Source organism: Tachysurus vachellii, chromosome 12, assembly GCF_030014155.1.
Source record: "Tachysurus vachellii isolate PV-2020 chromosome 12, HZAU_Pvac_v1, whole genome shotgun sequence".
NCBI classification, from domain to species: Eukaryota; Metazoa; Chordata; class Actinopteri; order Siluriformes; family Bagridae; genus Tachysurus; species Tachysurus vachellii.
In genome coordinates, this window is record NC_083471.1 from 11,429,506 (window position 1) to 11,454,144 (window position 24,639).

The following is a 24,639-nucleotide window of genomic DNA, read 5'->3' on the forward strand; positions in this document are numbered from 1 at the left end:
TGTAAATACTTTATGAATATATTTCTTTTTATTATAATGCCATTTATTTCTCTGTATATGAGAAATTTTGTGCTTATTCTATTAAAATGTTAAGATTTTTAAAGTTTTGTTTCAACAAAACATCTAACAATTTGACTTTCCAGTTACTCAGTAACGAGACAAGCTACTCTTTTTTATTGTTTATTGTTTAACTGTTGGTAGCTGCTATGACATGTAAGATAACTTGTTTCAATGACATTTCACAACATGAAAAAAGAACTACAAATGCATAAATAAAATAATTTGCCATACAATAGGAATATCACTTTGAAACATGATTATTTCACTATAACATAGTTTGTTTAATAAAATGAGAATTTGAAAATAAATATAAGAACTTGTCTTGGAGCTCTGCTGTGCACCTCTGTAAATATACAGAAGAGTTTGGAATATCAAAATAAATCATTCTCTTAAGCACCAATACAAAATTTTACATTTTTTAGCCTGGTTTGATTGCTTTATTGTACAAGCTTTGCATATTGTGTTATTGTGTCAAAGCCCTAAAAGCTTTATAAACACCGAGCTCAGTTTTATTTGTGCATTTGAGTAACGCAGACATTGCACTCCGTGTCAGTTCAACTTTTTTTTATAGCTGGAGAAGCAGCATGAGCTAGCAGCAAAGCATGGCTGACGCATGGCTTTTTGAAGAAAGCATCTATTAGGCAGAAAAAAAATACAGGATCGAGACCATTGTTTCCAGGAAAAAACTCTGAGTGAGCTATGTTTTATTTCAGAGAGGATAAAAGCTTTGGTTTTATTAGCCAAGACAAGGGAAATCTCAGCGGGTCCAGCGTAAGACGCAAATGAGTTTGAACCATGTGTCAAGTCCGTGCCATCCTTTAGACTGCAGATACTCTGGGGTCTAAAAACCTAAGTATTTCTGACATAAAATCATAACCTAACCCAAAGTTTACTTAATTTTGTGTTAATTTCTGCAAGCGCAAAATGGTAATATCCTCTAAGTATTGATATGTACAGTACATGCTATCTAAAAGGTTTGTCAGGTTCAAATGAAGATCTGGACATCGGATAAAATGTAAAATTTATTGTACTGAAAATCGCATTTCAGATTCTTAGGAATTAATCATTTCCTCACAAATACATTGCAGAATATAGCCGACATTATGTTTTCCTATACTATTTTAAGCTTCCTGCTACCTTTGCTATTAATTTTGGTGTGTTTTAGTAATAAAATAACATTTTGCTTAATATTAGCTGTCTGAATGGTGGCTTCCTTTATTTTCCTTTCTAAAATTCCTAATAGGTGATAACATGCATAGTATCTTACACATTATCTAACAGACGAGTTGTTAGCTGCAAATATGTTACATGTAAATCCCTAATTCCAAAAATAATCACTATTCTTGGGCAGCGCTTCTGCCTGGTGTTATTTGTCATCATCGCTGTCTCCCCTGTCCTCTACTATCTCACCCCATGGAATTATAGGAGCTTCACTCCAGCCTTAATGGCCCTTAAGAGGTCCCAAATTAAGTTCCCTTTCTTTGCACGGAGACTCCACAGACACTGAAGGATCCATTAGTATCAAATCGTTTTTTGTTAATGTCCTTACATTCAGCAGGGAGAAGGAAGCTGCCATTTATTTTGTTTTGTTTTTTCTTTTGTTTGGCAGCTTCTTTTAGCATTTCTATCATGCTTTGTTTTAAGAGAAAAAATCAAAATAGTGTCTTAGGAAACGAAAGGTTAAAAGCTTTGTTTAAGGGTCAAACATCAGCAGCTTGAACCCCTAAACCTCCGAACAAAGTGTTAAACCAACAGTCGATATGGGGATCAAACCTATGGTAGCGGAATGTGCCGTTACTAGCATCAGTAAGTAACTTGATATAGTTCTTTTAACAGCTAAGACACTCTGTCATCTTTTATTCCTTACTTGTATATCAAGACATACAGTAAGCAGTATTGTAAGCAGTATATGTAAGTTTTTCTTCCTAAGGCGAGGATTCAGGTAGATGAATGAAGATCCCAATAAATAATATCCTAAAATGGCAAGCATCATTAGCAACACGCTGATTTCTCCCCCAACTCCCCAGCAGATGGGAGCAAAAGACCCAGTGCTTTCCGGAAGCCTGAGAGGTATTATCATCCATCTCTCCCTGCTGGCTGAAGAACTCACACTGAGGCTCCTTGTGCACAAAAAGCACTTTGAAAGCACTTAGCAAACTCTGCAGCAATATATATATTTTAAGTCACAGGATTAGAGCTGAGGAAAGAACAGCGGAGATTAAATCTAAATGAAAGCTTCCAACCATACATTCAAGGACAGAGAAGAGGATGATAATGATGGGTGTTTCAAAGTGAACTGAGATTAAATGTCAATCAAAAGAATAAATCGATCCTGTGAAAACATTCATCTTGAATGTGGACAATTTTGCCTAAAACTTTTCCACATATGGAAAATCTTCATAACTAACTTGGCCTCTGCATGACTTTCTGGAAAATGATGTTTCCTCCACATTCAGCACTCCATGTTCTAATAAAATAATCATCCAGTGACAGCTGCATGTCAGGGATTTGTAAAGTTAATGAGTCTCTTTAAGCGAGAGGAAGTCGCAGAAGAGCCCCAGGTAAAAGCCGAGTGACACTTCAGGCAATCAGGAGGCTCAGGAAGAGAAAGTCGACTTTCCGGAGACTTCCAGCAGACAAATGAGGCACCCGCTGGATTGTGAAGCACATACTGTAATAACTTCCTAAAAAAATGAGGAAGGATTTTATTATACACTCTATATATATTTCTTCATATCTGAGTTTGTCCCTATATTGTAAACCTTCTCTTTTTCCGTTGCCAAGAAAAAGAAATTCTCCTCTTTTGAAGTGTTTCCACTTATAAAAGTTTGCCGTGTATAATGTGCTGGAGGACAAGAGACTTTAAAAACCAACAATTTATTTTAAAAAGTCTAAACATGCTGGAAATCATAAAAATCTGTGTGCTTCAGCGTTTCGCATCCTTTTCCCTGTTTTTTTTTTTTTTTTTTTTTTTTGCTTAATGGTATAAACTCAAAAGAAAAATGATCAAAGAGAAGAAAATCAAAGTCATTTACGATGTTATATAAGTTATTTATTCTTCCTCTGTGCTCCCTATTGGAGATTCAGTTCTTTATTTCTGCAGTCTGGCTAAAGCTTGCTGTATCAACTGAACAAACAAAAGCAGCTGGTGAACACAGAAACCTGAAGATTCAGATAAATGCAGTTAAATTTTCTTTTTTGTATGAAGATTGACATTAATATATTCATTTTAATATGTTGTCATTTTATAGTAACCAATAATTCACAGAACAGGAAACTCCACATAAAGTTGTGTATAAAAACACATAAAAATGTGTATAAAAAGCTGAGTAAAGAAACAGAAAGAAAAAAAAAAGACTTGGGAAATGTGTATTTATATAAACTGAAATGATAAAACTTTAGAACCAATGATATAAAAAGATAAATAATCAAAGAAATCAAGAACCTGGTACAGGTGACCACATTAGAGCAACAATATTCAAACAAGGGTTTGGAGTCAGGACAGAAAACAAAACAAAGCTGAAAATAAACAACACTAGGAAACACATAGTAAAGTGTGTAAGGTAGTAAAGTGGAATTTGTGATGACAAAAAGCAGAACTAACTTGTTCCATAGATTTTCTACAATGTAGCTATTAGGGGTACAGCTATAAGAGTATGTTGTTCATCAATCAGTAAAAATCTGTTGCTATGGTGTAAGAGGAATACAGTACAGAGGGGCATGTTATAACTGGTCGTAATTCAGCACAGTTACCCTAGGAATAAAGAAACAAGAGCCGTGACATTTGGGCTCTCCCAGTGTCCCAAACTGGACCTGAGATCAGAAACCAGTCTTCTCCACCTCATATAACACACTTTGTGCAGTGATCAACAATCCAAGTGTATCAGCAACACGCATCACCCAGGAACATCCTGCTTCTGAGAACCAACCAAACTCCAAACATCCATTAATGACTTTAACATCGGCTGCACGTGACTGGTCCGGTGATCAATTCAGAGAATCTTAATGAGGCAATGAAGTTATCAAACACACACCTTTTCTCTTCATGCAAAGTCACCTAGGTAACAACATCCATGTTCCAGGATTTATGAACAAAGTTTTTGACAACGATAGACGGAGGAGTTCAACCGTTAACCTAAACCCTAGCCTAATCCCTTACTCATACGATTATTACAAATATTTACCTCTGAAAGTAGTCATTCTGAAAGATAGAGTTATATTTAAACTAACTTCTACTGTATTGTAGTAATCTATATTCGTTCTGTAAAATTTATATCCAAATAAGACAATACAGTATTATTAAATATCACCGTAATCAATTTAAGTACAGTTAATGTAACTATTATTTAATAGTATAACACACAGGTGCATCTCAATAAATTAGAATGTCGTGGAAAAGTTCATTTATTTCAGTAATTCAACTCAAATAGTGAAACTCGTGTATTATATAAATAAAGTCTTTGGTTCTTTTATTTGTGATGATTTTGACTTCCATTTATCAAAAACCCACCAATCTCAAAAAATTAGAATACTTCATAAGACCAATAAAAAAAGCATTTTTAGTGAATTGTTGGCCTTCTGGAAAGTATGTTAATTTACTGTATATGTACTCAATACATGGTAGGGGCTCCTTTTGCTTTAATTACTGCCTCAATTCGGCATGGCATGGCGGTGATCAGTCTGCGGCACTGCTGACATGGTATGGAAGCCCAGGTTTCTTTGACAGTGGCTTTCAGCTCATCTGCCTTTTTTTGGTCTCTTGTTTCTAATTTTCCTCTTTACAATACCACATAGATTTTCTATGGGGTTCAGTTCTGGTGAGTTTGTTGGCCAGTCAAGCACACCAACACCATGGTAATTTAACCAACTTTTGGTGCTTTTGGTAATGAGGGCAGGTGCCAAATCCTGCTGGAAAATGAAATCAAAAAAGCTGGTCAGCAGAAGGAAGCATGAAGTGCTCTAATATTTCTTGGTAAACGGGTGCAGTGACTTTGGTTTTCAAAACACACACTGGACCAACACCAGCAGATGACATTGCAACCCAAATCATCACAGACTGTGGAAGCTTAACACTGGATTTCAAGCAACTTGTGCTATGAGCTTCTCCACCCTTCCTCCAGACTCTAGGACCTAGGTTTCCAAATGAAATACAAAACTTGCTCTCATCTGAAAAGAGGACTTCTGGACCACTGGGCAACAGTCCAGTTCTTCTTCTCCTTTGCCCAGCTAAGGTGCCTCTGACCTTGTCTGTGGTACAGTAGTGGATTAACAAAAGGAATACGACAACTGTAGCCAGATTCCTAGACACGTCTGTGTGTGGTGGCTCTTGATGCCTTGACCCCAGCCTCAGTCCATTCCATGTGAAGTTCACCCAAATTCTTGAATCAATTTGGCTCTCAGAGACAAGCCTCTCAATGCTGCGGTTCTCTCGGTCGGTTGGGCATTTTTTTCTTCCACACTTTTTCCTTTCACTCAACTTTCTGTTAACATGATTGGATACAGCACTCTGAACAGCCAGCTTCTTTGGCAATGAATGTTTGTGGCTTTCCCTCCTTGTGAAGGGTGTCAGTGATTGTCTTCTGGACAACTCTCAGATCAGCAGTCTTCCCCATGATTGTGTATCCTAGTGAACAAAATTGAGAGACCATTTTGATGGCAGGTGTTTTGGGTTGATTAGATGATTGACAACAGAGAGATTGGTGGATTTTTGTGAAATGTGAGCCAAAATCATCACAATTAAAGACAAACTACTTCAGTCTGGGTGTACTGAATTTATATAATACACAAGTTTCACTATTTGAGTTGAATTACTGAAATAAATGAACTTTTCCACAACATTCTAATTTACTGAAATGGACCTGTAAAGCAAAAGGAGCCCCTACCATGTATTGAGTACATATATAGAAATGATCATACTTTCCATAAGGCTAACAATTCACTAAAAATCTTTTTTTATTGGTCTTATGAAGTATTCTAATTTTCTGAGATTTCTGAGTCTGTGTGTACTGAATTTATATAATACACGAGTTTCACTATTTGTGTTACTGAAATAAATGAACCTTTCTGAACTGAACTTACACTCTAATTTATTGAGATGCAGTTGTATTATTAGCAGATATTAGTAGATATTATAATTAGTAGTATTAATTAAATGTATAATTATTTAATCAAAAATGGTACAGTTAAGTCGTACATTTTTTCATAGTGTATTAAATACTGTATTTTTGTTAATTAAAAGTGTCCTTTATATTTATATATTTGGAAACACACATCCCCAGAGTGTGAGAGAGAAAGAGTGAGAGAGAGAGTGAGAGAGAGAGTGAGAGAGAGAGAGAGAGAGAGAGAGAGATAGCCTGTTTGAAAGCATCCAGTTGAGTGGCTCTCTTTTAAGCTCTACTTACATCCTCTCTCAAGCCCTATAACTCTCTCACACACACAAACACACACACACACACACACTTCCCATAGTGGGTCAATTCTACCTACTTTGACACTTTGCCACACAGACAATGATGTATATGCACATATACGCACTCACTCACCCTAACACAATCTCACACATCTATACAGCACTGCCTTATCTCTCATCCACACACACAATGTTTTGTGGCTTTCATGACCTCTTCTTAGTAATTCACATACACAAACACACACACACACACACACACACACACACACACAAAACCTTGCAGTTTATTGTTCAATTCTGAAACATAATAAGAGCAGGACATGATGAGTGTATCGATTTCATCCAGCAATCTCATATCTCAGAGCAGACACACAGACAGACACAAGTCTTAGTACTTTCATGTCTCTGTTTTCATTTTTTTCCTGTGAAAAAAGAATTCAGCTGAATCTGTTGTGCTAAATGAACAAGCAGAGCTAAAAAAGGCCATAAAAAATAATTAGTTCTTTTAAAACGGACACCTCAATGCTGTTTAATTGCTATGGGAACCCGCTACTAAAAAAAAAAAAAAACATGAGACAAAATGAAAGAAAATATTAATATTTCCCTCAGATGTGCTGTTAAAATCATTCATTCATTCATTCATTTTCTACCGCTTACCCGAACTACCTCAGGTCACGGGGAGCCTGTGCAAATCTCAGGCGTCATTGGGCATCAAGGCAGGATACACCCTGGACGGAGTGCCAACCCATCGCAGGGCACACACACTATCATTCACTCACGCAATCACACACTACGGACAATTTTCCAGAGATGCCAATCAACCTACCATGCATGTCTTTGGACCGGGGGAGGAAACCGGAGTACCCGGAGGAAACCCCCGAGGCATGAGGAGAACATGCAAACTCCACACACACAAGGCGGAGGCGGGAATCGAACCCCCAACCCTGGAGGTGTGAGGCGAACGTGTTAACCACTAAGTCACCGTGCCCCCTGCTGTTAATTTACTAAGAAAAATCTCAGAATAACTAAAATTGCAGTTCAATTGCTCTTAGCATCGAGCGCTAATTAAACTTCTGTGGGAGCCGCCATACTGGAAAATGTCAATATGGTGTCACAACTTGTGAGTCCAAAGTTATGAGAAAGTTGTGAATACATCAAGAATTACATTTTTACAACATGGTGTTTGTGACAGATTTAGCAGGTGAACAACAACAACAACAACAACATATTTTTCAACAGGTTTACCAGGTTGTAATAATTCCCCTCAGGTTTTCATTTCTTTGTGCATGTGTTTGTGTGTGCATGTGTGTTACCTTTCCCTATGATGCTAGGCTGTTCTCCAAGCACTAGCTTGAGTCTCTTAGCGTGGATCTTGCCTTGATAATGCGACTGCGCAACCACGGCTGAGGTAAAGGACATGTTACACAACGTGCAGCACTTATTCTTGTCCACATCTCCTTCCTCGCTGCCCTGCAACACACACACATGCACACACACACACACACACACACACACACACACACACACACACCAAAACATGCACTTTTATTAAAGATTGAACATAAAAGATTTCTCCAGCCTTTAGCTTCTGCATTGGCACTAGCTGTGTTAAATCACTACTTATACAGAAAACACTAACAGCACAGCTTCACCTCTGACTTCTTTCCAAAGCACTGATGCTGGAGACTCCATCCATAAATGTTGAAGAAAATAATTCAATCCAGAATACTTTCCATCCACTAGTCAAGCCAATTGTATGAGCTGTTACTATAGAAAGGATTGCGATATTAGAACAAGCACATCATAATAAACCTGCACTACTGTTTGAGCTGCTGTTACAGGAAACGAATCAACGCCTTCTGAACAATCATAACTCCAACTGCGCTGTGGTGTAATTGATATAATTACAATATAAATGAGAGAGAAATGATATATCATCAGAGAGACACATAGAGAAGCTGAGTGCTGCATAGGAAGAGCTCATTTACCTGCTCTGTGGGTGTGCATGTGTGTGTTTAGCACATCCTGACTTGTGAAACATCTGAAGAGCTTTCCCATCATCTCCCTGTGTAGATTGTGTGAGACAAATTACACACTCCCTCATGGAGTGTGTCCAACTTATGACTTGTTAAATAGGAGTCCACACAAACACACACACACAAACACACACACATACATATATATATATCGTCGCTGTCGGGCGGAAACCTCGTATGTCCAAATTTTGTCAATTTCACATATCGATGCTATTGGTCAGTGCCCACGTGGGTCTGTTATTTTTAGAGGTTATTAACCAATCTAAAGTCTTGAAAATAGCTTGAGCGCAAATCTCATAACTCCATTGGACACTTCAACTGTCCACCTCTTCCTCACTCCGCGGGAGAGCTTCGCTGCATATTTCTCCTCAAGAAGAAGGTAATTTCTCCTCTTCTGAGGTAAATGTCTTCAAAACACTGGGCTCAAAGAAAAAAAATCTTGACCCCCTCTAGTTCTAGGACAGGAATTTAGTGCAAGACAATCCACTGCAACGCGGACTAAACCCTGTGCATTGCAGATAAGGTACGGCGTTTTTTTTAATTTCCTGAAAAATAACGGTTTTGGAGATACGAGGATTCCGTCTGACAGTGATGATATATATATATATATATATATATACACATACTCATTGGCCACTTTATTAGGTACACCTGTCCAACTGCTCGTTAACGCAAATTTCTAATCAGCCAATCACATGGCAGCAACTCAATGCATTTAGGCATGTAGACATGGTCAAGACAAGCTGCTGCAGTTCAAACTGAGCATCAGAATGGGGAAGAAAGGTGATTTAAGTGACTTTGAACGTGTCATGGTTGTTGGTGCCAGACGGGCTGGTCTGAGTATTTCAGAAACTGCTGATCTACTGGGATTTTCACGCACAACCATCTTTAGGGTTTACAGAGAATGGTCCGAAAAAGAGAAAATATCCAGTGAGCAGCAGTTCTGTGGGCGCAAATGCCTTGTTGATGCCAGAGGTCAGAGGAGAATAGCCAGACTGGTTCGAGCTGATAGAAAGGCAACAGTAACTCAAATAACCACTTGTTACAACCGAGGTATGCAGAAGAGCATCTCTGAATGCACAACACGTCGAACCTTGAGGCGGATGGGCTACAGCAGCAGAAGACCACACCGGTACTAGAAAGGAGTACCTAATAAAGTGGCCGGTGAGTGTGTGTGTGTATATATATATATATATATATATATACACATATATACACACAAACATAGGACAGTCTTTAAAGGAAATACACAGGAACACCCTTAAAAAAATACAGCCTAAAAAAAAAAAAAAGGAAAAATCCCTACACACATACACAGACATACACAGATACCAAGTTCATTCTTCAAACGAAAAGTGCACACACACAGATTTACAAACACACACACACAAACAAAGCAAGCTCTTCAAACAAAGGGGCAAACACACACACAAAGTATAGTCCTCAGACAAAGGAAAAGTGCGTGCACACACACACACGCTCACACACACGAGCAGTATTTTCAGTGCATTGTGTCTGTAATGTATCTGTGTATTTTTGTGTAATTCTGTGCATCAGTAATCGGTTGTTTCAGAAACACAGCAGATGTGAGCTACATTTCCAGAAAGAAGTCAGAGCTGAGGTGAGACGAGACAAGACGAGATCTGTCATGTTTTGCACAGACGACTCGGTTCTCAAAACTCAATATGCTGAGCAGAAATAATGGCACCCTTCCAGAGTTGCTCTGTGACAGGACGAGACAGAAGCACCTCACTACAATGACTCACAGTGAACTTCACAATGTACTGAGGAACAAAATCAATGCAGGCAGTAAGTTCACTTTTAGTACAAGGACACCTGAGTGTATGTGGATAATAGAAGACTAGATATCTGCTGTCACTGCATCCACACTCACTTCAGTCTTAAAATAAAAAAGACAAGAAAGGAATCAGCCTCAAATCACTCGTTCACATGTACTGAGCAGAAATGACTTCATTAGAAATTACTTCTTTCTTTCTTTCTTAATCCCATTTGAGGTTAGTTTCTTTTTTCCTCTTTCTTTCTCCTCTTTTTTCCTTTCTGGCATTTTTCATTTTACCATTTTTTTTCAGATCTTCTTTATACTTTTCTTTTTCCCCCCAATTATTTCTTTTGCCAGATTCTTTTCTGATGTTTTTACTTTCCTATTGTTTTTCATAAATTTTCTTTTATCATTGGTCTTACTGACATTTAATCTTCCTTCCTTCCTTGTCATTTTTCTGTGGTATTTGTTTATTTTGTTGTTTTGTTTTCTTGACATTCTTTGTTTTTTTTCTGACAAGCTTAAAGTTTTGATATTTTATTTTCAGATGGTTTTTTTTCTCCTCCGTCTTTCAAAAATGTCCTTATAACTTTTTTAAAATGATTTCTTTTGTCATTTTCTTTGACATTTACCTTTCCTTCCTTCATTCGAGGTCTTTCCCAAAATTAGTTTTTCCTTCTATTTTCTCTCTCTCTTCATTCATTCCTCTCTATTCATCCATTTGTTCTTTCTTTCCTTCTTTCTTACTTTTTTATTATTACTACAGTATATATTCCTTTTATTATTTCTTTCATTTTAATATTTTTTATTTTCTTTCAGAAATTTCCATTTGCTATTTTATCCAGGTATTTCTGTCTCATAAAAATGAGCGCTAAGGAAAACGTAAAAATGCATCTTCATTTTACCATTTTAAATTTCCATTTGCATTTTAAGAAACAAATTCAAAATTTCTGGCAGCTATGTGTTAGTGAGTGAACACTGACAACCTGAGATTTTCTTTGACAGCAGTGAAGTTGTCCAATGAATGTACATATATGAAATCTCACATTTTGTGCACTGTGCTACATTTTCCCTCCCAGTCTGTATGTTTGTAACTGAAGTACACTACATTTGCTTTATACAGTATAATCTTTAGACATGCTGAACGATGAGAAAGTGGATCACGTGTGTTTAATTAGAGTCGGATTTAAATACGGCAGCAGGTTCTGAGACATTAAAGTGGGATTCTGATCAGAAACAAACATGCCATTTCATGAAGAACTGCTTGGCTTGAGTATTCTCCATCTGCCTCGAATCATCTTCCTCATGACGTCACACACTCCATATGCAGTTTCCCGGGAAGTAGGTTACGCCGTGCTCACTGTCCTTTTTAACTTTTTATTTTTAATCAGAATATATATGGAGTTTCAGGATTTCTGAGAGCTCTTTGATCATAATGATGGCTATTGCTTTCAGCTCCATTACAGCCAGTGAGCGTAATTAAAATATGTAACACATAGTCAAAGACAGAAAATTACTTCATTTTTATTCTTCACACCTTCTGATTCTGGTAGTAATTATCCTGCTTACAAAATGAGAGAGAGATTTTATTCTTCAAACTTTTTTTCCTGTAATTAAACCAGCCTGAGCCACTTTAACGCACCATCTGCAACTTTAATATTTGTTCCGAGCATCATTTTTGCTGCTATTGTGGTACTTATGCTTTATAAACAACATGAGGAGTATGTTACATATGGTTCTCTTAGCAGAAACATAAAATGGTAGTTCATTAATAAGTGACATTTGTACAAAAAAAGTATGATTTCCTTTAAGTTTATAATCCCAGAAACTTCCAGAACCTTTACATTTTAGCCTATTATTTAGCCTAATATTATTAGCTCCCATAACAAGTATAGATAAGTCATTACAGTGATATCTCCTGATGCTGTGAGTATATTATTCTATAGCGATATGACGATTTGACCATAACACAAACCTAATCATTTTAAGGGAAAAAAAAGAATACAACAAAGTAAAAAATCTATTTCTCATACTAAATATATTTATTATAGTGCATATGTGCAATTTAACACAGTTTAATTGTAGTTTCATTTACATGGATAAGTCTAATAATGTACTGTACATATTGCACTTCTAAGAACTGAGCTTTTTTTCAAAAACTGCTACCTTACAGTATTCACCTGTTCTGTGTTAGTGCTCCTGCTATTTACCCTGTTAATCTAAGCATCAAATTCTCACCTACTACCTGTCATTGTGATGAAATGATCATGAGAAGATACACTATTCCTGGATTGCTCCCTATTAAACACACTTGTGTTTTGCCTCGAAGGCAAATTACAGCCGTATGTACTGTAGACATCATGCAAACGGACAGAGAAGAAAAGTCAGCATATCGGTTTTCTCTCTTCCTCCAAATTCAGGTCGATATTAAACGCCGCTAATTAGTTCACTAATTAAACCCCAGACGACTCGGAAACACGTCCCAAGATGCTAATTATTTCATCTTTAACAGGCTGTTGTGGAGTTTTAGCAGTTTTTTAGTAAGAGTTTAGAAAGAGTCAGTGCTGATTCACTGAGGTTTTACTGTCGGCTCATTGAGGCTCCATTACCAAGAAGACAAAATGATGCTGTAATGATTTCATTTATTTATTTATTTATTTTTGGTCGGTTAATAAATAGTGAACATTTTGTAAATGTTCCCTGTATTCCCTGCTTACCCTGTAACAGGGTACTTTATACAGTGTGAAATCATGCAGAAAGTTCACAACTTGACAAAACTAGAATAATGACAACGTTTTCCTTTAGCGAACGTGACATAATAAATAAATAAATAAATAACAAAAATCCTCCTACATGTTGGAAAGCAGATCTATAGTGACACATTTACAGGAAATATTAAGGAGCAGAAATAAAGAGGTTTTAGATTGTATTTAGACTGTTTTTAATCTTCTTCCCAAACATAAGCGAGATTATCACATCAAACTGCAATCATAGTAAAGTTATTCTCGCCTTCAAGCAGAAAACAACCTTTAGCGTTAGAGTAAAACACATTATAGCTCTACGCATCATAATAATCTTCAGTTTCTATCAGAAAAGCCGCCATGCAAAGCTCACATTTCTGACTAAAAAAATAATTGCTTCCACCTCGATATTGTTTTCCTCCCTCAGTAAAGTGCTGACGTTAAACTCTGCCGGGATCTCTGAGAGAAATAAAAAAAAAGGGTTTCACATGTTAAATCCAGATGAAATACTCACTATAAAAAGTGGAGTCTTTTCATTTTATTGTGCCTGCAACAAAAACATTTTCTATCAGCGGTTCGATTATAAAAATCATTGTGTTCATGAATACTTTCTTGATTCTGATAACCACATGGAGAAACACTGTCACTTACAGTACTTCACACCAGACAAAGCAAAGACACTAGTTAGAGATTGACAAAACATTGCCCAGAAATAGTGTTAATTTCGTCACCTATTTTTCATTTAGTCTTAGTCTTGTGCCAAATGTCCTTGTTCATTTTAGTCATATTTAGTCATTCACATATCTTTTTTGCTAGTCTTAGTTGTAGTCGACTAAAAGTCTCGTCATTTTAGTCTGGTTTTAGTCAAAAGAAAACTCAAGGTATCTTAGTCAAGTTTTAGTCGACTAAAAGTATTTTAATTTAAGTCTAGTTTTAGTCAAAAAATTGTAGCTTGACCACATCTGGAATCTATTGTAAGAATAAATACAACGAAGCCTCATTAAATGCAATAATATCAGGAACACAAGTGTTATAGTGGAAATAAATAACTTAATGAAAAGCCTACGATCAAAACTGTAGGTATATATATATATATTGCACACACCATTGTTGATGATATTTGGAGCAATATTACATGTAATTGTTAAACTTGATTCCCTTACATATACATTTGCTTTTAAGCCTAATTATTCATTTTGATTATGATGTGATTGTGGAGAGGCATGGGAAGAGGTTTCAGGTTGGGGTGCTGAGTTTTTTCTGTCACCACTTTTGAATAAGAAACAATATCAAGGCTTTAAAACTTGTCAAAACTCCGCGAATCACAAAAGTATCAGTGAGAAGTTGAGAACACTCGTTTAAACAGTGCATACACTTGAACTTGGCTGCACATCACATTTTTTACTTTATTGATACTGCTTTTAATCGTAATGCAAAGACCGGTCATCGGGACATAAGCTGTCATATACAATAAAAGAGCCTCCTAGACAAGGGGTGGACTTGCGCTCAGGATTTTTCATTTATTTATTTATTTATTTTTTGAGCAGCGCATGGACGAATTCTTTCTACGCACACACTATTTTATTTCTTGATAACAGACCGCTGCGAACTATAACACACCGTTGCCATGAAACACCGAAGCCGCGAACTCGTTCTGAATATTTTAAAGGCGTAACAGCTGATGAAAAAGCAGAGACAATTGTAGACGAAAATGAATAAATAAAAATAAATAAAAATCACAGTTTTTATTTTACATTTTCGTCTCGTCTTTTTTCGTCAACAATAACACGTTAATTTAGTCTTAGTCAGCGTTTTTGGACAGTGGTGCAGTCTTGTCATCATCTCGTCTTAGTCATGAAAAAAAAGGTTGTTGACGAACATATTTCGTCTCGTCTCGTCTGACGAAATTAACACTACCCAGAAAGAAACCCAGATGACTTTGGCCACAAATGACTCGCTACACACTATGCACTACGTACTCTAGTGTATGAGTTTTAACAGAGTTGTACAGTATCCAGTAGAACACTTAGTAGATTTTACAAACAGGAAGTACAAACTGTTTCCCTTTCAATGACAAAGGATGTCAGACACATTTAATGGCAGTACTGACGTCTTGCCAATCAGAGTGTTGGTGGCCATCTTGAAATTTGTTTCTTATCCAGTGACAGCTCATGGTAATACTGCCCCTGTATCTCTACATAAACAATGCCACAAGCATTGAGTGCAGGAACCGTCCAACTTTCAGCGTGAACACAAAACTCACTCTATTTCTGCTACACAATAAAGTAGAATTGTTTATGTAGATGTATGAAATTAGGGACATATAATTGTATGCTCGTTTTTATGTTAGTATATTAGCTGATTTTATCTTTCTAGGCAACACACCTTCATGGTCAAAATTTGTACATATGTTTATGGACGACTCCAAGACTCCTTACTTAAAAAAAAGAAATAAATATATAAATCTTCCCATGCTAGCTGCATTAGCATCAAAGCTCTAGTACACAACGCAAGATAGCAATCATGTCTTGGCTGACTGGCTCCATCTGAAGCGGAAATTTGATTTTCCGCCGAAGCACTCCGTTAACAGATGGCAGATAGAGATTAAACACCGCAGGGATTTCAGTCTCAATGCTCCATTCAGCCCCAAGTGCTACGTCTTCATTGTCAGAGCATATACATCTGAGCTGGGGGTTTTTCAGGTGGCACAGAAACAACGTTCATTTTTCCTAACAACCGCAAACAATCTATATTTTGTACACTACACAAACGTGAAATTCCCTGCAAAAAGAAGTTAAAAAACTTATTTGAGTCCCTTAATTGAATTACATCACAGTGTTTGGATCTCAGGGCTTCTCTTCTCAAATCAACATTTAAAGGACACGCTAGGCCCCATGGAGAGAGCTCTTTTGTGGGTGTGTTTAGAGGCAATGGGACGTTAAACGCAGCATCTGCGAACTCCACAGGCATCTAGCACTGCGGGAACACAGGGAGGAGAGCAGGAGGCTGAGAACAGTGCAACAACAACGAAGGAAAAAAAAAGTAATTAAAACACAGCCATGTATTTTTAACGTCTCCATGAATGCTTATGGTCAGGAAGAAGGTTGTAAAGCACCAAAAGAATATTTTTACTTGCATTAAACAAATGAAAAGCAAACAGGCTCAGAATGTCAACATTTATTCCAAAAATCTACCCAACTCAAGTGCACAGAATTTTAGAGACTTTTTTAAATTCAAAATTGAAAGTAAACCATGTCACTTTTATCTAGACCAGAACCCACCTCTAACTTATTTGCTCTTTTGCACAAACTGTCCAACATTTCAGTCGTTTTGCACATACTGTACAATATTTCAGTCGTTTGCAGTTTTTGCACAATTCTATACATTATCTCAAAAACCTGCTGCTAAGAAACTGTGTTCATTATTGTATTACTGCACTGAATATTGTTTGAACATTCAGTATTCACATACAGTACAGTATTTACACTGGTCGGCGCTGTTTCTGTTTACTGTTTATTGTCTTTTGTGTATTGTATTTTTTGTACTTTTTGTATTGTCTTGTAACTTTTTTGTCTGCACTGTCTTTTGTCCTGCACTGTCTTGTCTGTCTTCGTTGTCCTGCACTGTTTGCACCAGGTTGCACAGTTGCACTTTATGTGGCTAGGATTACTTACAAGTCCTTAGCCCTTTCTTTGTTTTATGTAGCACCCTGATCCTTCAGAAACGTTGTCTCATTTCACTGTGTACTGCAACAGCTATATATGGTTGAAATGACAATAAAAGCTTCTTGACTTGACTTGACTTGACTAACAACTTTTAACTAGCTGAATGGTTTTATCTTTTATCCCTCTTATGCCACAGCATTTAATAACGAGCAAAAGGCTTTTCTCTTATTAATAATGATATTGCAAAAACAACACCAGAGAACTACAGTATTAGTAAGATGCCACCATAGACACTAGTTACTATAGAAACTATAAATCCGTCGACATCTTTGGGAAAGGAGACCAAAAATATAACCGAAAGAAACAGAACATTGAAATTTAAAGATTCTGAGTCCATTATTTATTTATCTATTTAATCATCTTAAATCTTAAAAATATTTGTGCCAAATTAATCGACTTTTATAGTTACTACAGAAAACATAGTGTTACTATGAGCCTATTAATATAATACCTGTGATTTGCCTTGAAGCCAGAAACTCAGAGCTGCTGTTGTGGAAAATTGGCCAATATACTTCTGACCAATCAGATGCCAGAATGGGCATTCAGTAATCTGGCTTCATGAGACAAACTCATAGAAATGAATTAAGTCTAATACATTGACCAAAACTGCTTAAACGCCAACAAATGGTCTAATTAAGATTTGAATCAAATACATCACACACTGAAGTTTTAATACTGTAACATTCAACAAGAGCACCTTGTCCACCATCCTCGCTAGAGGAACACAGCTTCTCTGTTTGCCACAAAAAGTTCACCCTTTGTTGGCTAAAAGCTGACAACCCAACACTGTTCCCGCTGTCATAACACGAATTATGACAGCGGGAACAGCGTCTGACTTTGAGCTTGAAGCATTTTCTTCTCTTCGCTTGAAAGAAAATTGGAATGACGCTCAAATTGCTCTGAGTGCGCATCGCTTGTAAATCCAGCAAGGCAGAAACGAGGCCGTTTATCCATTCACAACACCCCAAAATCCCCCCCACCACCACCCTCACACACACACACACACACACACACACTCACACACACACACTCTCTCACACACACACACACACACACACACACACACACACACACGTACATGGAATCATGGGGTCTTGTTTCAGTAAAAATACAACTACAACTAAGCATAATAAAAAAAGGATAATACTCACGTTGTGTGTCCGTAGTTTCTTGGCCGGACATCCTCCATCCACTGGGTGAAGCATGTAGTAGAGACGCACTTTGTTTGCATGTTTTCGACTCTGCAAAGAATGAGAAATAAAAGTCAGGACACACTTGGAGGTGTGAAAATATTCAACTCCAAGGCAATAACTGTAAAAGAAAAAACTGACACAAAGTGGACATTATACTTTTATCCATGTCGTGGATTTTCCATGAAACAAGGAAGTTAATGCTTTCTCTTGTGTTATAGCAACTATAAACAGCAGTTCCTTCACCGCCCATTTCTTTCATGAAGAATGAACACAGCAAAATTTTCCTTTTCTTCAGCTTCCCAATTACAACATTATGGTTCAAAAACGCAATTTTCTAATGAAAACAGAAGAAAATCTTAACTTGTCATATACAAGCTCTTAACATTTTTAAAAGATTAACTTTTAAAAAGTTTTAGCTTCTAAAAAGAAAATAAGAAGGCTCTGGTGGGTGTACATAGTCAGTTAGTTAACAAATTACTAGTGTTGTACTAGTGCCACACCCAGAAGAGACAAGCAACTCACTTGCTAGATAGATTTAAAACAGTTAGACATAAGTAGTATGAAATATAAAAATGAATAGCATGAGGGCGTACAATGTCTTTTTTATGTACAAATGTCCAGGCACATTTAATTGAAAGCAGTTTGTCTTCACAGCAAAATGACGAGGCTAGACTTTACCGATTCACCACAGCTTGTCTATGTGACACTATTTCCAGACTCCTTCTGGTAGAGTGCAAAACTATCTATCTGACACTGTGAAAATGACAAAAATAAACTGTTCTTTACTAAGATAATGATTTAAATTCTGTTAACCGTGCCCGAATAGACAATATGCACAGCTGGAACGGGCATTAACTGGAGGAGGGTGTGAGGAACAAAAGAAAAAAAGACTGTTCTCACTGATAAATTATTATTGCAGCCACTATTACAAAACGATAGGTCACAAATTCATCAATGCCTTCAGCCGGATGGCATGACTGCTTTCACGCCGACAATCGATTCGCTGCTTCAGTTTATGTGGAAGTGATGCCATTTGACAAGAAGAGTTGGATGGTAGGGCAAAGAGAGAGAGAGAGAGAGAGAGAGAGAGAGAGAGAGAGAGAGAGAGAGAGAGAGATGGAAAAGGGTAGCAGAATAGAAAGAAAGAACGAAAGAACGAAAGAAAGAAAGAAAGAAAGAAAGAAAGAAAGAAAGAAAGAAAGAAAGACCATCAGATGCTACACATATTCACACTCTGGCATGTGGATTTGGAGTACAGTGGTTGTCAAAGTCAGGTCCATGAAGTAGAGCCAGTAGGACACTAGTCCAGATCAGATCAGGAACTGGTGTGGGTTTGGCTGCAGAACCGTTGCTGGTAAAGCAACCAATACTACAGCAGTTGCCATGACACAAGCAGCATGAAAAAAAAAACAAGAGAAATGGAAACTGCCGTTGGCCATGGAGCAAAAGATGTTTACTAGTGTAGTGAAGCAAAATTTGCTCTTTGGTAATGAATCAAATACTCAAAGAATTACATTAAACCATTTTCATTTGAAATTGTGAAATATAATGTTTATTGTCATAGAAAGGTTGGTATAATGGCTTTCTATTCTATCTACATTGACACCGATGCCACTGTTTCTATGATCTTCTCAAGACCATATCTCAAGCATCATAACCTTGCCATCTTTACTTTTTACCTTGTTCAAAGGACAGGGTCAAAGAAGGTATTCCAGGAGGAAAGATGTATTCTGGGTATATGTTTCATTTTTGCCCTGAAACCTTAATCAGTGAACAGATGTACCAAAGGCAAGTGTGTAAACATTGGCAATTGGAAAGCTCTGCATCAGGTATAATCCTAGCTTAGATCACTGATTGCTTACACTGATTCTGGAGATTTATCTTCATACAGCATTTCATTTTAACAAAATAGATGACAAATCAAATCTGATTATCTGATGCAGGTCTGTTACGTTGATCTTAAGCTGGAATTCTGTTGGAAGGGAAAAATTCAGAAACAAAGCTGGTGATTGGTACCTTAGATAATATTGGTTACTGTTGTTATTTGAGGAAGAGGTATTCTAACGACATGCCCCATACCACTGTGAGTAACACTCAAGTTGTTGCTGACTACAAGCAGGTGTCAGGAATACAGGCTAAGGAAACAACTTGAACCGAAGCACTTTTCACCACTAAAACTTATAAGCCTGACTCAACATTCTGCCTGTAGCCTGATGCAGATGTTACATTCACGAAAAGCCACCATCTGTCTCTCACATTTTACAGATGACATCCATCTGTGAAAGAGAAAAAAGTTTCAATTTAATAGAGGAGAGAAGACTCTTTTAATCACAGTCAAGGTAATAACAGTACCTTCTTAGGTAAACCATTTTCTACTTACATTCATTTGTCATTGCCATGGAAGGTGGGAGACTACAAAATATTTAAAAAAAATATGTATTTGGGTTGATAAAATAAAGTTATAAAACACCAGATTGAGCTACTGTAGAGCTGTGCATCATGTCCAAGAGCTCACAAGAACAAAAAAGTGATTTAAAAGACCAATTTATTAATAATCCTAAGTAAATAAAGCCAACTATGTTCATTAGAAAATATTGCAGATGGGTTTGGAAGTGGGTAATTAGTCAGAATTCCTCTGGGAAAAGGTGGAATTCATCAGTGTTCCTTTGGGAGTGGGTTTGCGTGTAATTTAAAAAACAACAACAAAAACAGTCCTAAACACACCTCTAGACTGAACTAGATCATAAGTAGGATCAGCCTAGCTCAACAGTATCTCCCAATTTTTATAGATGACTGAAAGTCTGTCAAAAATGTCCTGTTTGTTTTCCTTTCTTTTGGAAGTCGTGGATAGGGAGGTTGGTTATTAAATTGAAAAAGAGAAAAAGAGAAAAATAGTCCTGAAAGTTATTGAAACTGACAAACTGAAGAAATCAGAAAAGCTATTCTGCAGCCTTGCTCCTTCTTTTGGACTAGTTTAAAAGCAATTCTTTTCTTACTTCATTTTTGATGCCTCATAACATAAAAATGGTGAAAATGTGAAAGCATTTAAAATCCATAGTACAGGATAGTAGTGTACAAGTGAATAAAACCCACTGAGTTTGAGTAGTGGTTTGAGTATTTCTGCTACTTGGCAGGAACTTTGTTCATAAAAGTTTAGAAAAAATGGCCAAGCTGATTCAACTTGACAGGTTGGCTATCATACCTCAAATAATGTTAAGCAGAAAAGTATCGCAGAAAGTGTATTATTTTGAACCTTGAGGCAGTTTGGCGACATCAGTGTGTTTCACACAGGAGTTTCTGAGGAGTGTATGTTGGTAGCCTGGATAACTTTCAGGCCATAAGGTTTAATATTATCATCATAGAGTATAAAAAGACTCAGTCTCTTTCCATTTTGTCATTGTTCTTTCCAATTTCAACATAGCATTTTTTCCCTTAAATCTGTGTTTTTTCTGATGCTGTTTTAAAATCTGTTTTATTATGAATTCCAAGCACAGCCATTCCCCACTGTGTTGTCCATCTCCAGACAGTGACCATAGAGGTAATAAATGCTGTTTGTCAACTATTTAGACTGCAAAGGATTGTTCCTGTACAAATTCCCTGCTGATTTTAAAGAAGACTAGACATCAGGATGCACAGTCGAAGTATAATTGATGGGACAGTCAGTGTGCCCTCATGACGAGATCCATCTGACAACCTTCCAAGAAGCAAACTGCAGTCTTTTGTAGTCTGAAAATGATGCACTCTTGTAAACAGAAAGTTGTATCTCTAGAGGTCAATTAATCAATAAATCTATATAATTCATCAAAGCACAGTGTGTGCTGTTGTTTTTGTTCAGACATCACTTGCTTTTACCTCACCACCATTTTCTCACCACCTTCAACAGCCATTTAACAACCAAGTTTCATGAATCAAGGCAGAAGCATTTTAAGGCAGAAAAGTGACAACGATCGCAGACACAAAGGCATCACATAATCTTGTAAAGCCAGACATCTCGCCTGTTACTGAAGAGTCTGAGGCTTTTCATCACATGGCATGGCCTAGAACCATCTAGTAAAAAGTTTGATTGACAATTCAGATGGCAACTACAAAGCTCTTCCTGTAGGATATTTCCCAGCAGACACACACCTCTCGAAAGACTGGACATATAGCTGATCGGACTGCACCCTTCACAATCAGAAGGAGCTTTATTGCCAAGTATGCTTGCGCATACAAGGAATTTATTTTTGTGTCATATGCTTCCAGTACACAGAGACCACAAGATCGGTACAAAAAATACACATATGTAAAAACTTTAAAATAAATAAATTGTATGTACTGTTGTGCTATAGATGGTAGAATAGAATAGAATAGAATGAGATGCAGCAATGTACTAAAATGGAGATGGTAACTATTAAATGTAAGGTTAATGCACATTGTTATTGTATAATGTTGGGAACATTTAGCTGTTCATGAGCTTTGTAGATTGCCTGGGGAAGAAACTGTACATGTGCATGGCTGCGCTAGTATTTTGGGCTCTGTATTGTCGGCCAGATGGTAAAAGTTCAATAAGTGGATGACTTGGATGTGAGGGATCCAGAGTGATTTTCTGAGCCCTTTTCCTCACGCTGGATATATGCAGAGCCATTAACAGGTACTGTATGCTCATATATTAGGTTTCCGAGGATGGAACATGAGACTGAACGATTAATAAGCAGACTACTAATACAGTAGATCAAAAGTATTCAGAACTTTGCAAACACAGATTTGGACAGTTTATGTCATTCTTCATGTAAGATCCTATCAAGCTTCATCAGATTGGATGGTGACCACCTATGCACCTTCAAATGTGCAGATATTCATTGAGGTTTAAGGCTAGGCTTAGACTTGGCCACTCAAGGTCATTAAAAAACTTGCCCTGAGGCCACACTAGAGTTGTTTTGATTGTATGCTTTGTGTCATTGTCATACTGAAAGATGAAGTGTCACAAAAGGCTGAGTTTTTCTCTGGAGAAGGTTTTTGTCAAGAATGTTCCTATTTTTATTCCTGCTATCCCTTAACTGTTACCAGCCTTCCTGTCCCTGCTGCTGGATCCTCATCACATGATGCTGCTGCCACTATGTTTCACAGTTGGGATGGTATTAGCCAGGTGATGTGCAGGTACTCCAATCTCTGCACAGGACTTTTGGAGCTCTTTTAGACTTATCATCTGCCTAGCCCTTCTTCTTATCTCTCTATCCCTACCTATTTTTCCCGGATGGCCAACTCTAGGAATATTGTGCCAAACTTCTACCATTTCAAAACTGTTGAGGTCACTTTGATCCTTAAGACACTCAGAAATTAGCCTTAGAAACTGGTTTGTATCCTTGCCTTGATCCATGCTTTGCCAAAATCTGATCAGAGATCTACAGACTGTTTCTTGGACTGCAAGGTTTAGTTTATGTCCAAACAATGCAGTGTAAATTGCAGTGTGCCTTTCCAAATGACGTCTTATCAATTCACATTGCAAAAGATGGACTCAAAGACACATCTCAAGTATAAATAAATAAATAAATAAATAAATAATGAAGTGCCACAACAAAGGGTCTGAATTCTTTTGTGAATCAGAGATTACAGTTTTTGATTTTTAATACATTTTTCTCTAAAAACACGTTACCAGTTTGACATTTTAGGTAATTAAATGTTGAAACAATAAAGTGTGCAATAGGTAAAGGGGACTGAACACTTTCTGAATCCACGATAGTTAATCATATACCAAAAACAGATGTAATAATAAAACAGAAAAAAGCACAGTTCAGCAAACTAGGAAATAATTTTATACAAGGAAAAAGATCCAATTGAGGGAAAAGGCTTAAAATGCTTTCAAACTGAAAAAAGAAAACAAACAGAAATCAAAGACCAAATAAGAAAAGCAGAACGTGAAAAGAGACAGATAAGTAAGTGAAGGGTTTGCCAATAAGAACATGCATGCAAATAAACACATGCACGCTTTACCTTATTACCATTTGGTTGTGACCTAAACAATAGCAAATGGATAGATAGAGTAAAAAAACGTTGCCTTTTTTGGTTTTCAGAGTGTGCACTTTCTTTTCTCAAAACACATCCTGTTCTGTTTGCTCCTGGGACTACCTCAGTACAAAATGTGTCGATCTCATGAAGTACATTTAGAAATTGTGAAAGGCTGAAAAATTGTGCATCCTGCTCACTGCAGAAGTGACCACAAAGCAGAAAAATGTGGAACATTCCATCCACTGGGGCCTTAATGAACCTACAAAATGATAACACGTTAACATTTCTATATTAACTGCTCATTCAAAGGAACTTGTATGGTGGACATTTTTAAGCTTGAAAAAAAAATAAACGCTTGTGTTTCTTGTTTGGAGAGAGATGTTTCATTAAAATTAAAGGAAGGACATGATAAGCAACTTATATTTTAAACCTTTGAAAGTGAAAAAAAAACATCATTTATAGCTGCTTTAATGGAACTAACTTGATTTGAGGATGTTCCACCATATTAAATGTCAGTAAAAATGGATACAAAAGCTTGGTGTGTTGTTTATTAATAAACTGAATATTGTAATTGGAACATTTTTGTTGTGGTATAAGAAGAAAACCTTTTTCTTACAGTAATACCTCATTTTTGATTATTTTCATATAACAGCATGGCCCCAAGTTTTATACGTTATGTTAATCACCTGAAAAGCAACGTGTATAAAAAA

General features: G+C 36.9%; 1 protein-coding gene across 1 annotated transcript in view; it reads right to left on the bottom strand.

Annotated features, from left to right (window-relative positions):
• zmat4a (zinc finger, matrin-type 4a) overlaps nt 1-24,639 on the bottom strand; it is a 58,677-nt gene that overhangs the window by 18,950 nt on the left and 15,088 nt on the right. Inside the window, exons 3-4 of the mRNA XM_060883333.1 lie at nt 17,903-17,992; nt 7,783-7,939 (exon numbers count right to left, since the gene is read on the bottom strand). Of these exons, the coding sequence (XP_060739316.1) occupies nt 7,783-7,939; nt 17,903-17,992 (247 nt within the window). The remainder of the gene's footprint in view (nt 1-7,782; nt 7,940-17,902; nt 17,993-24,639) is intronic.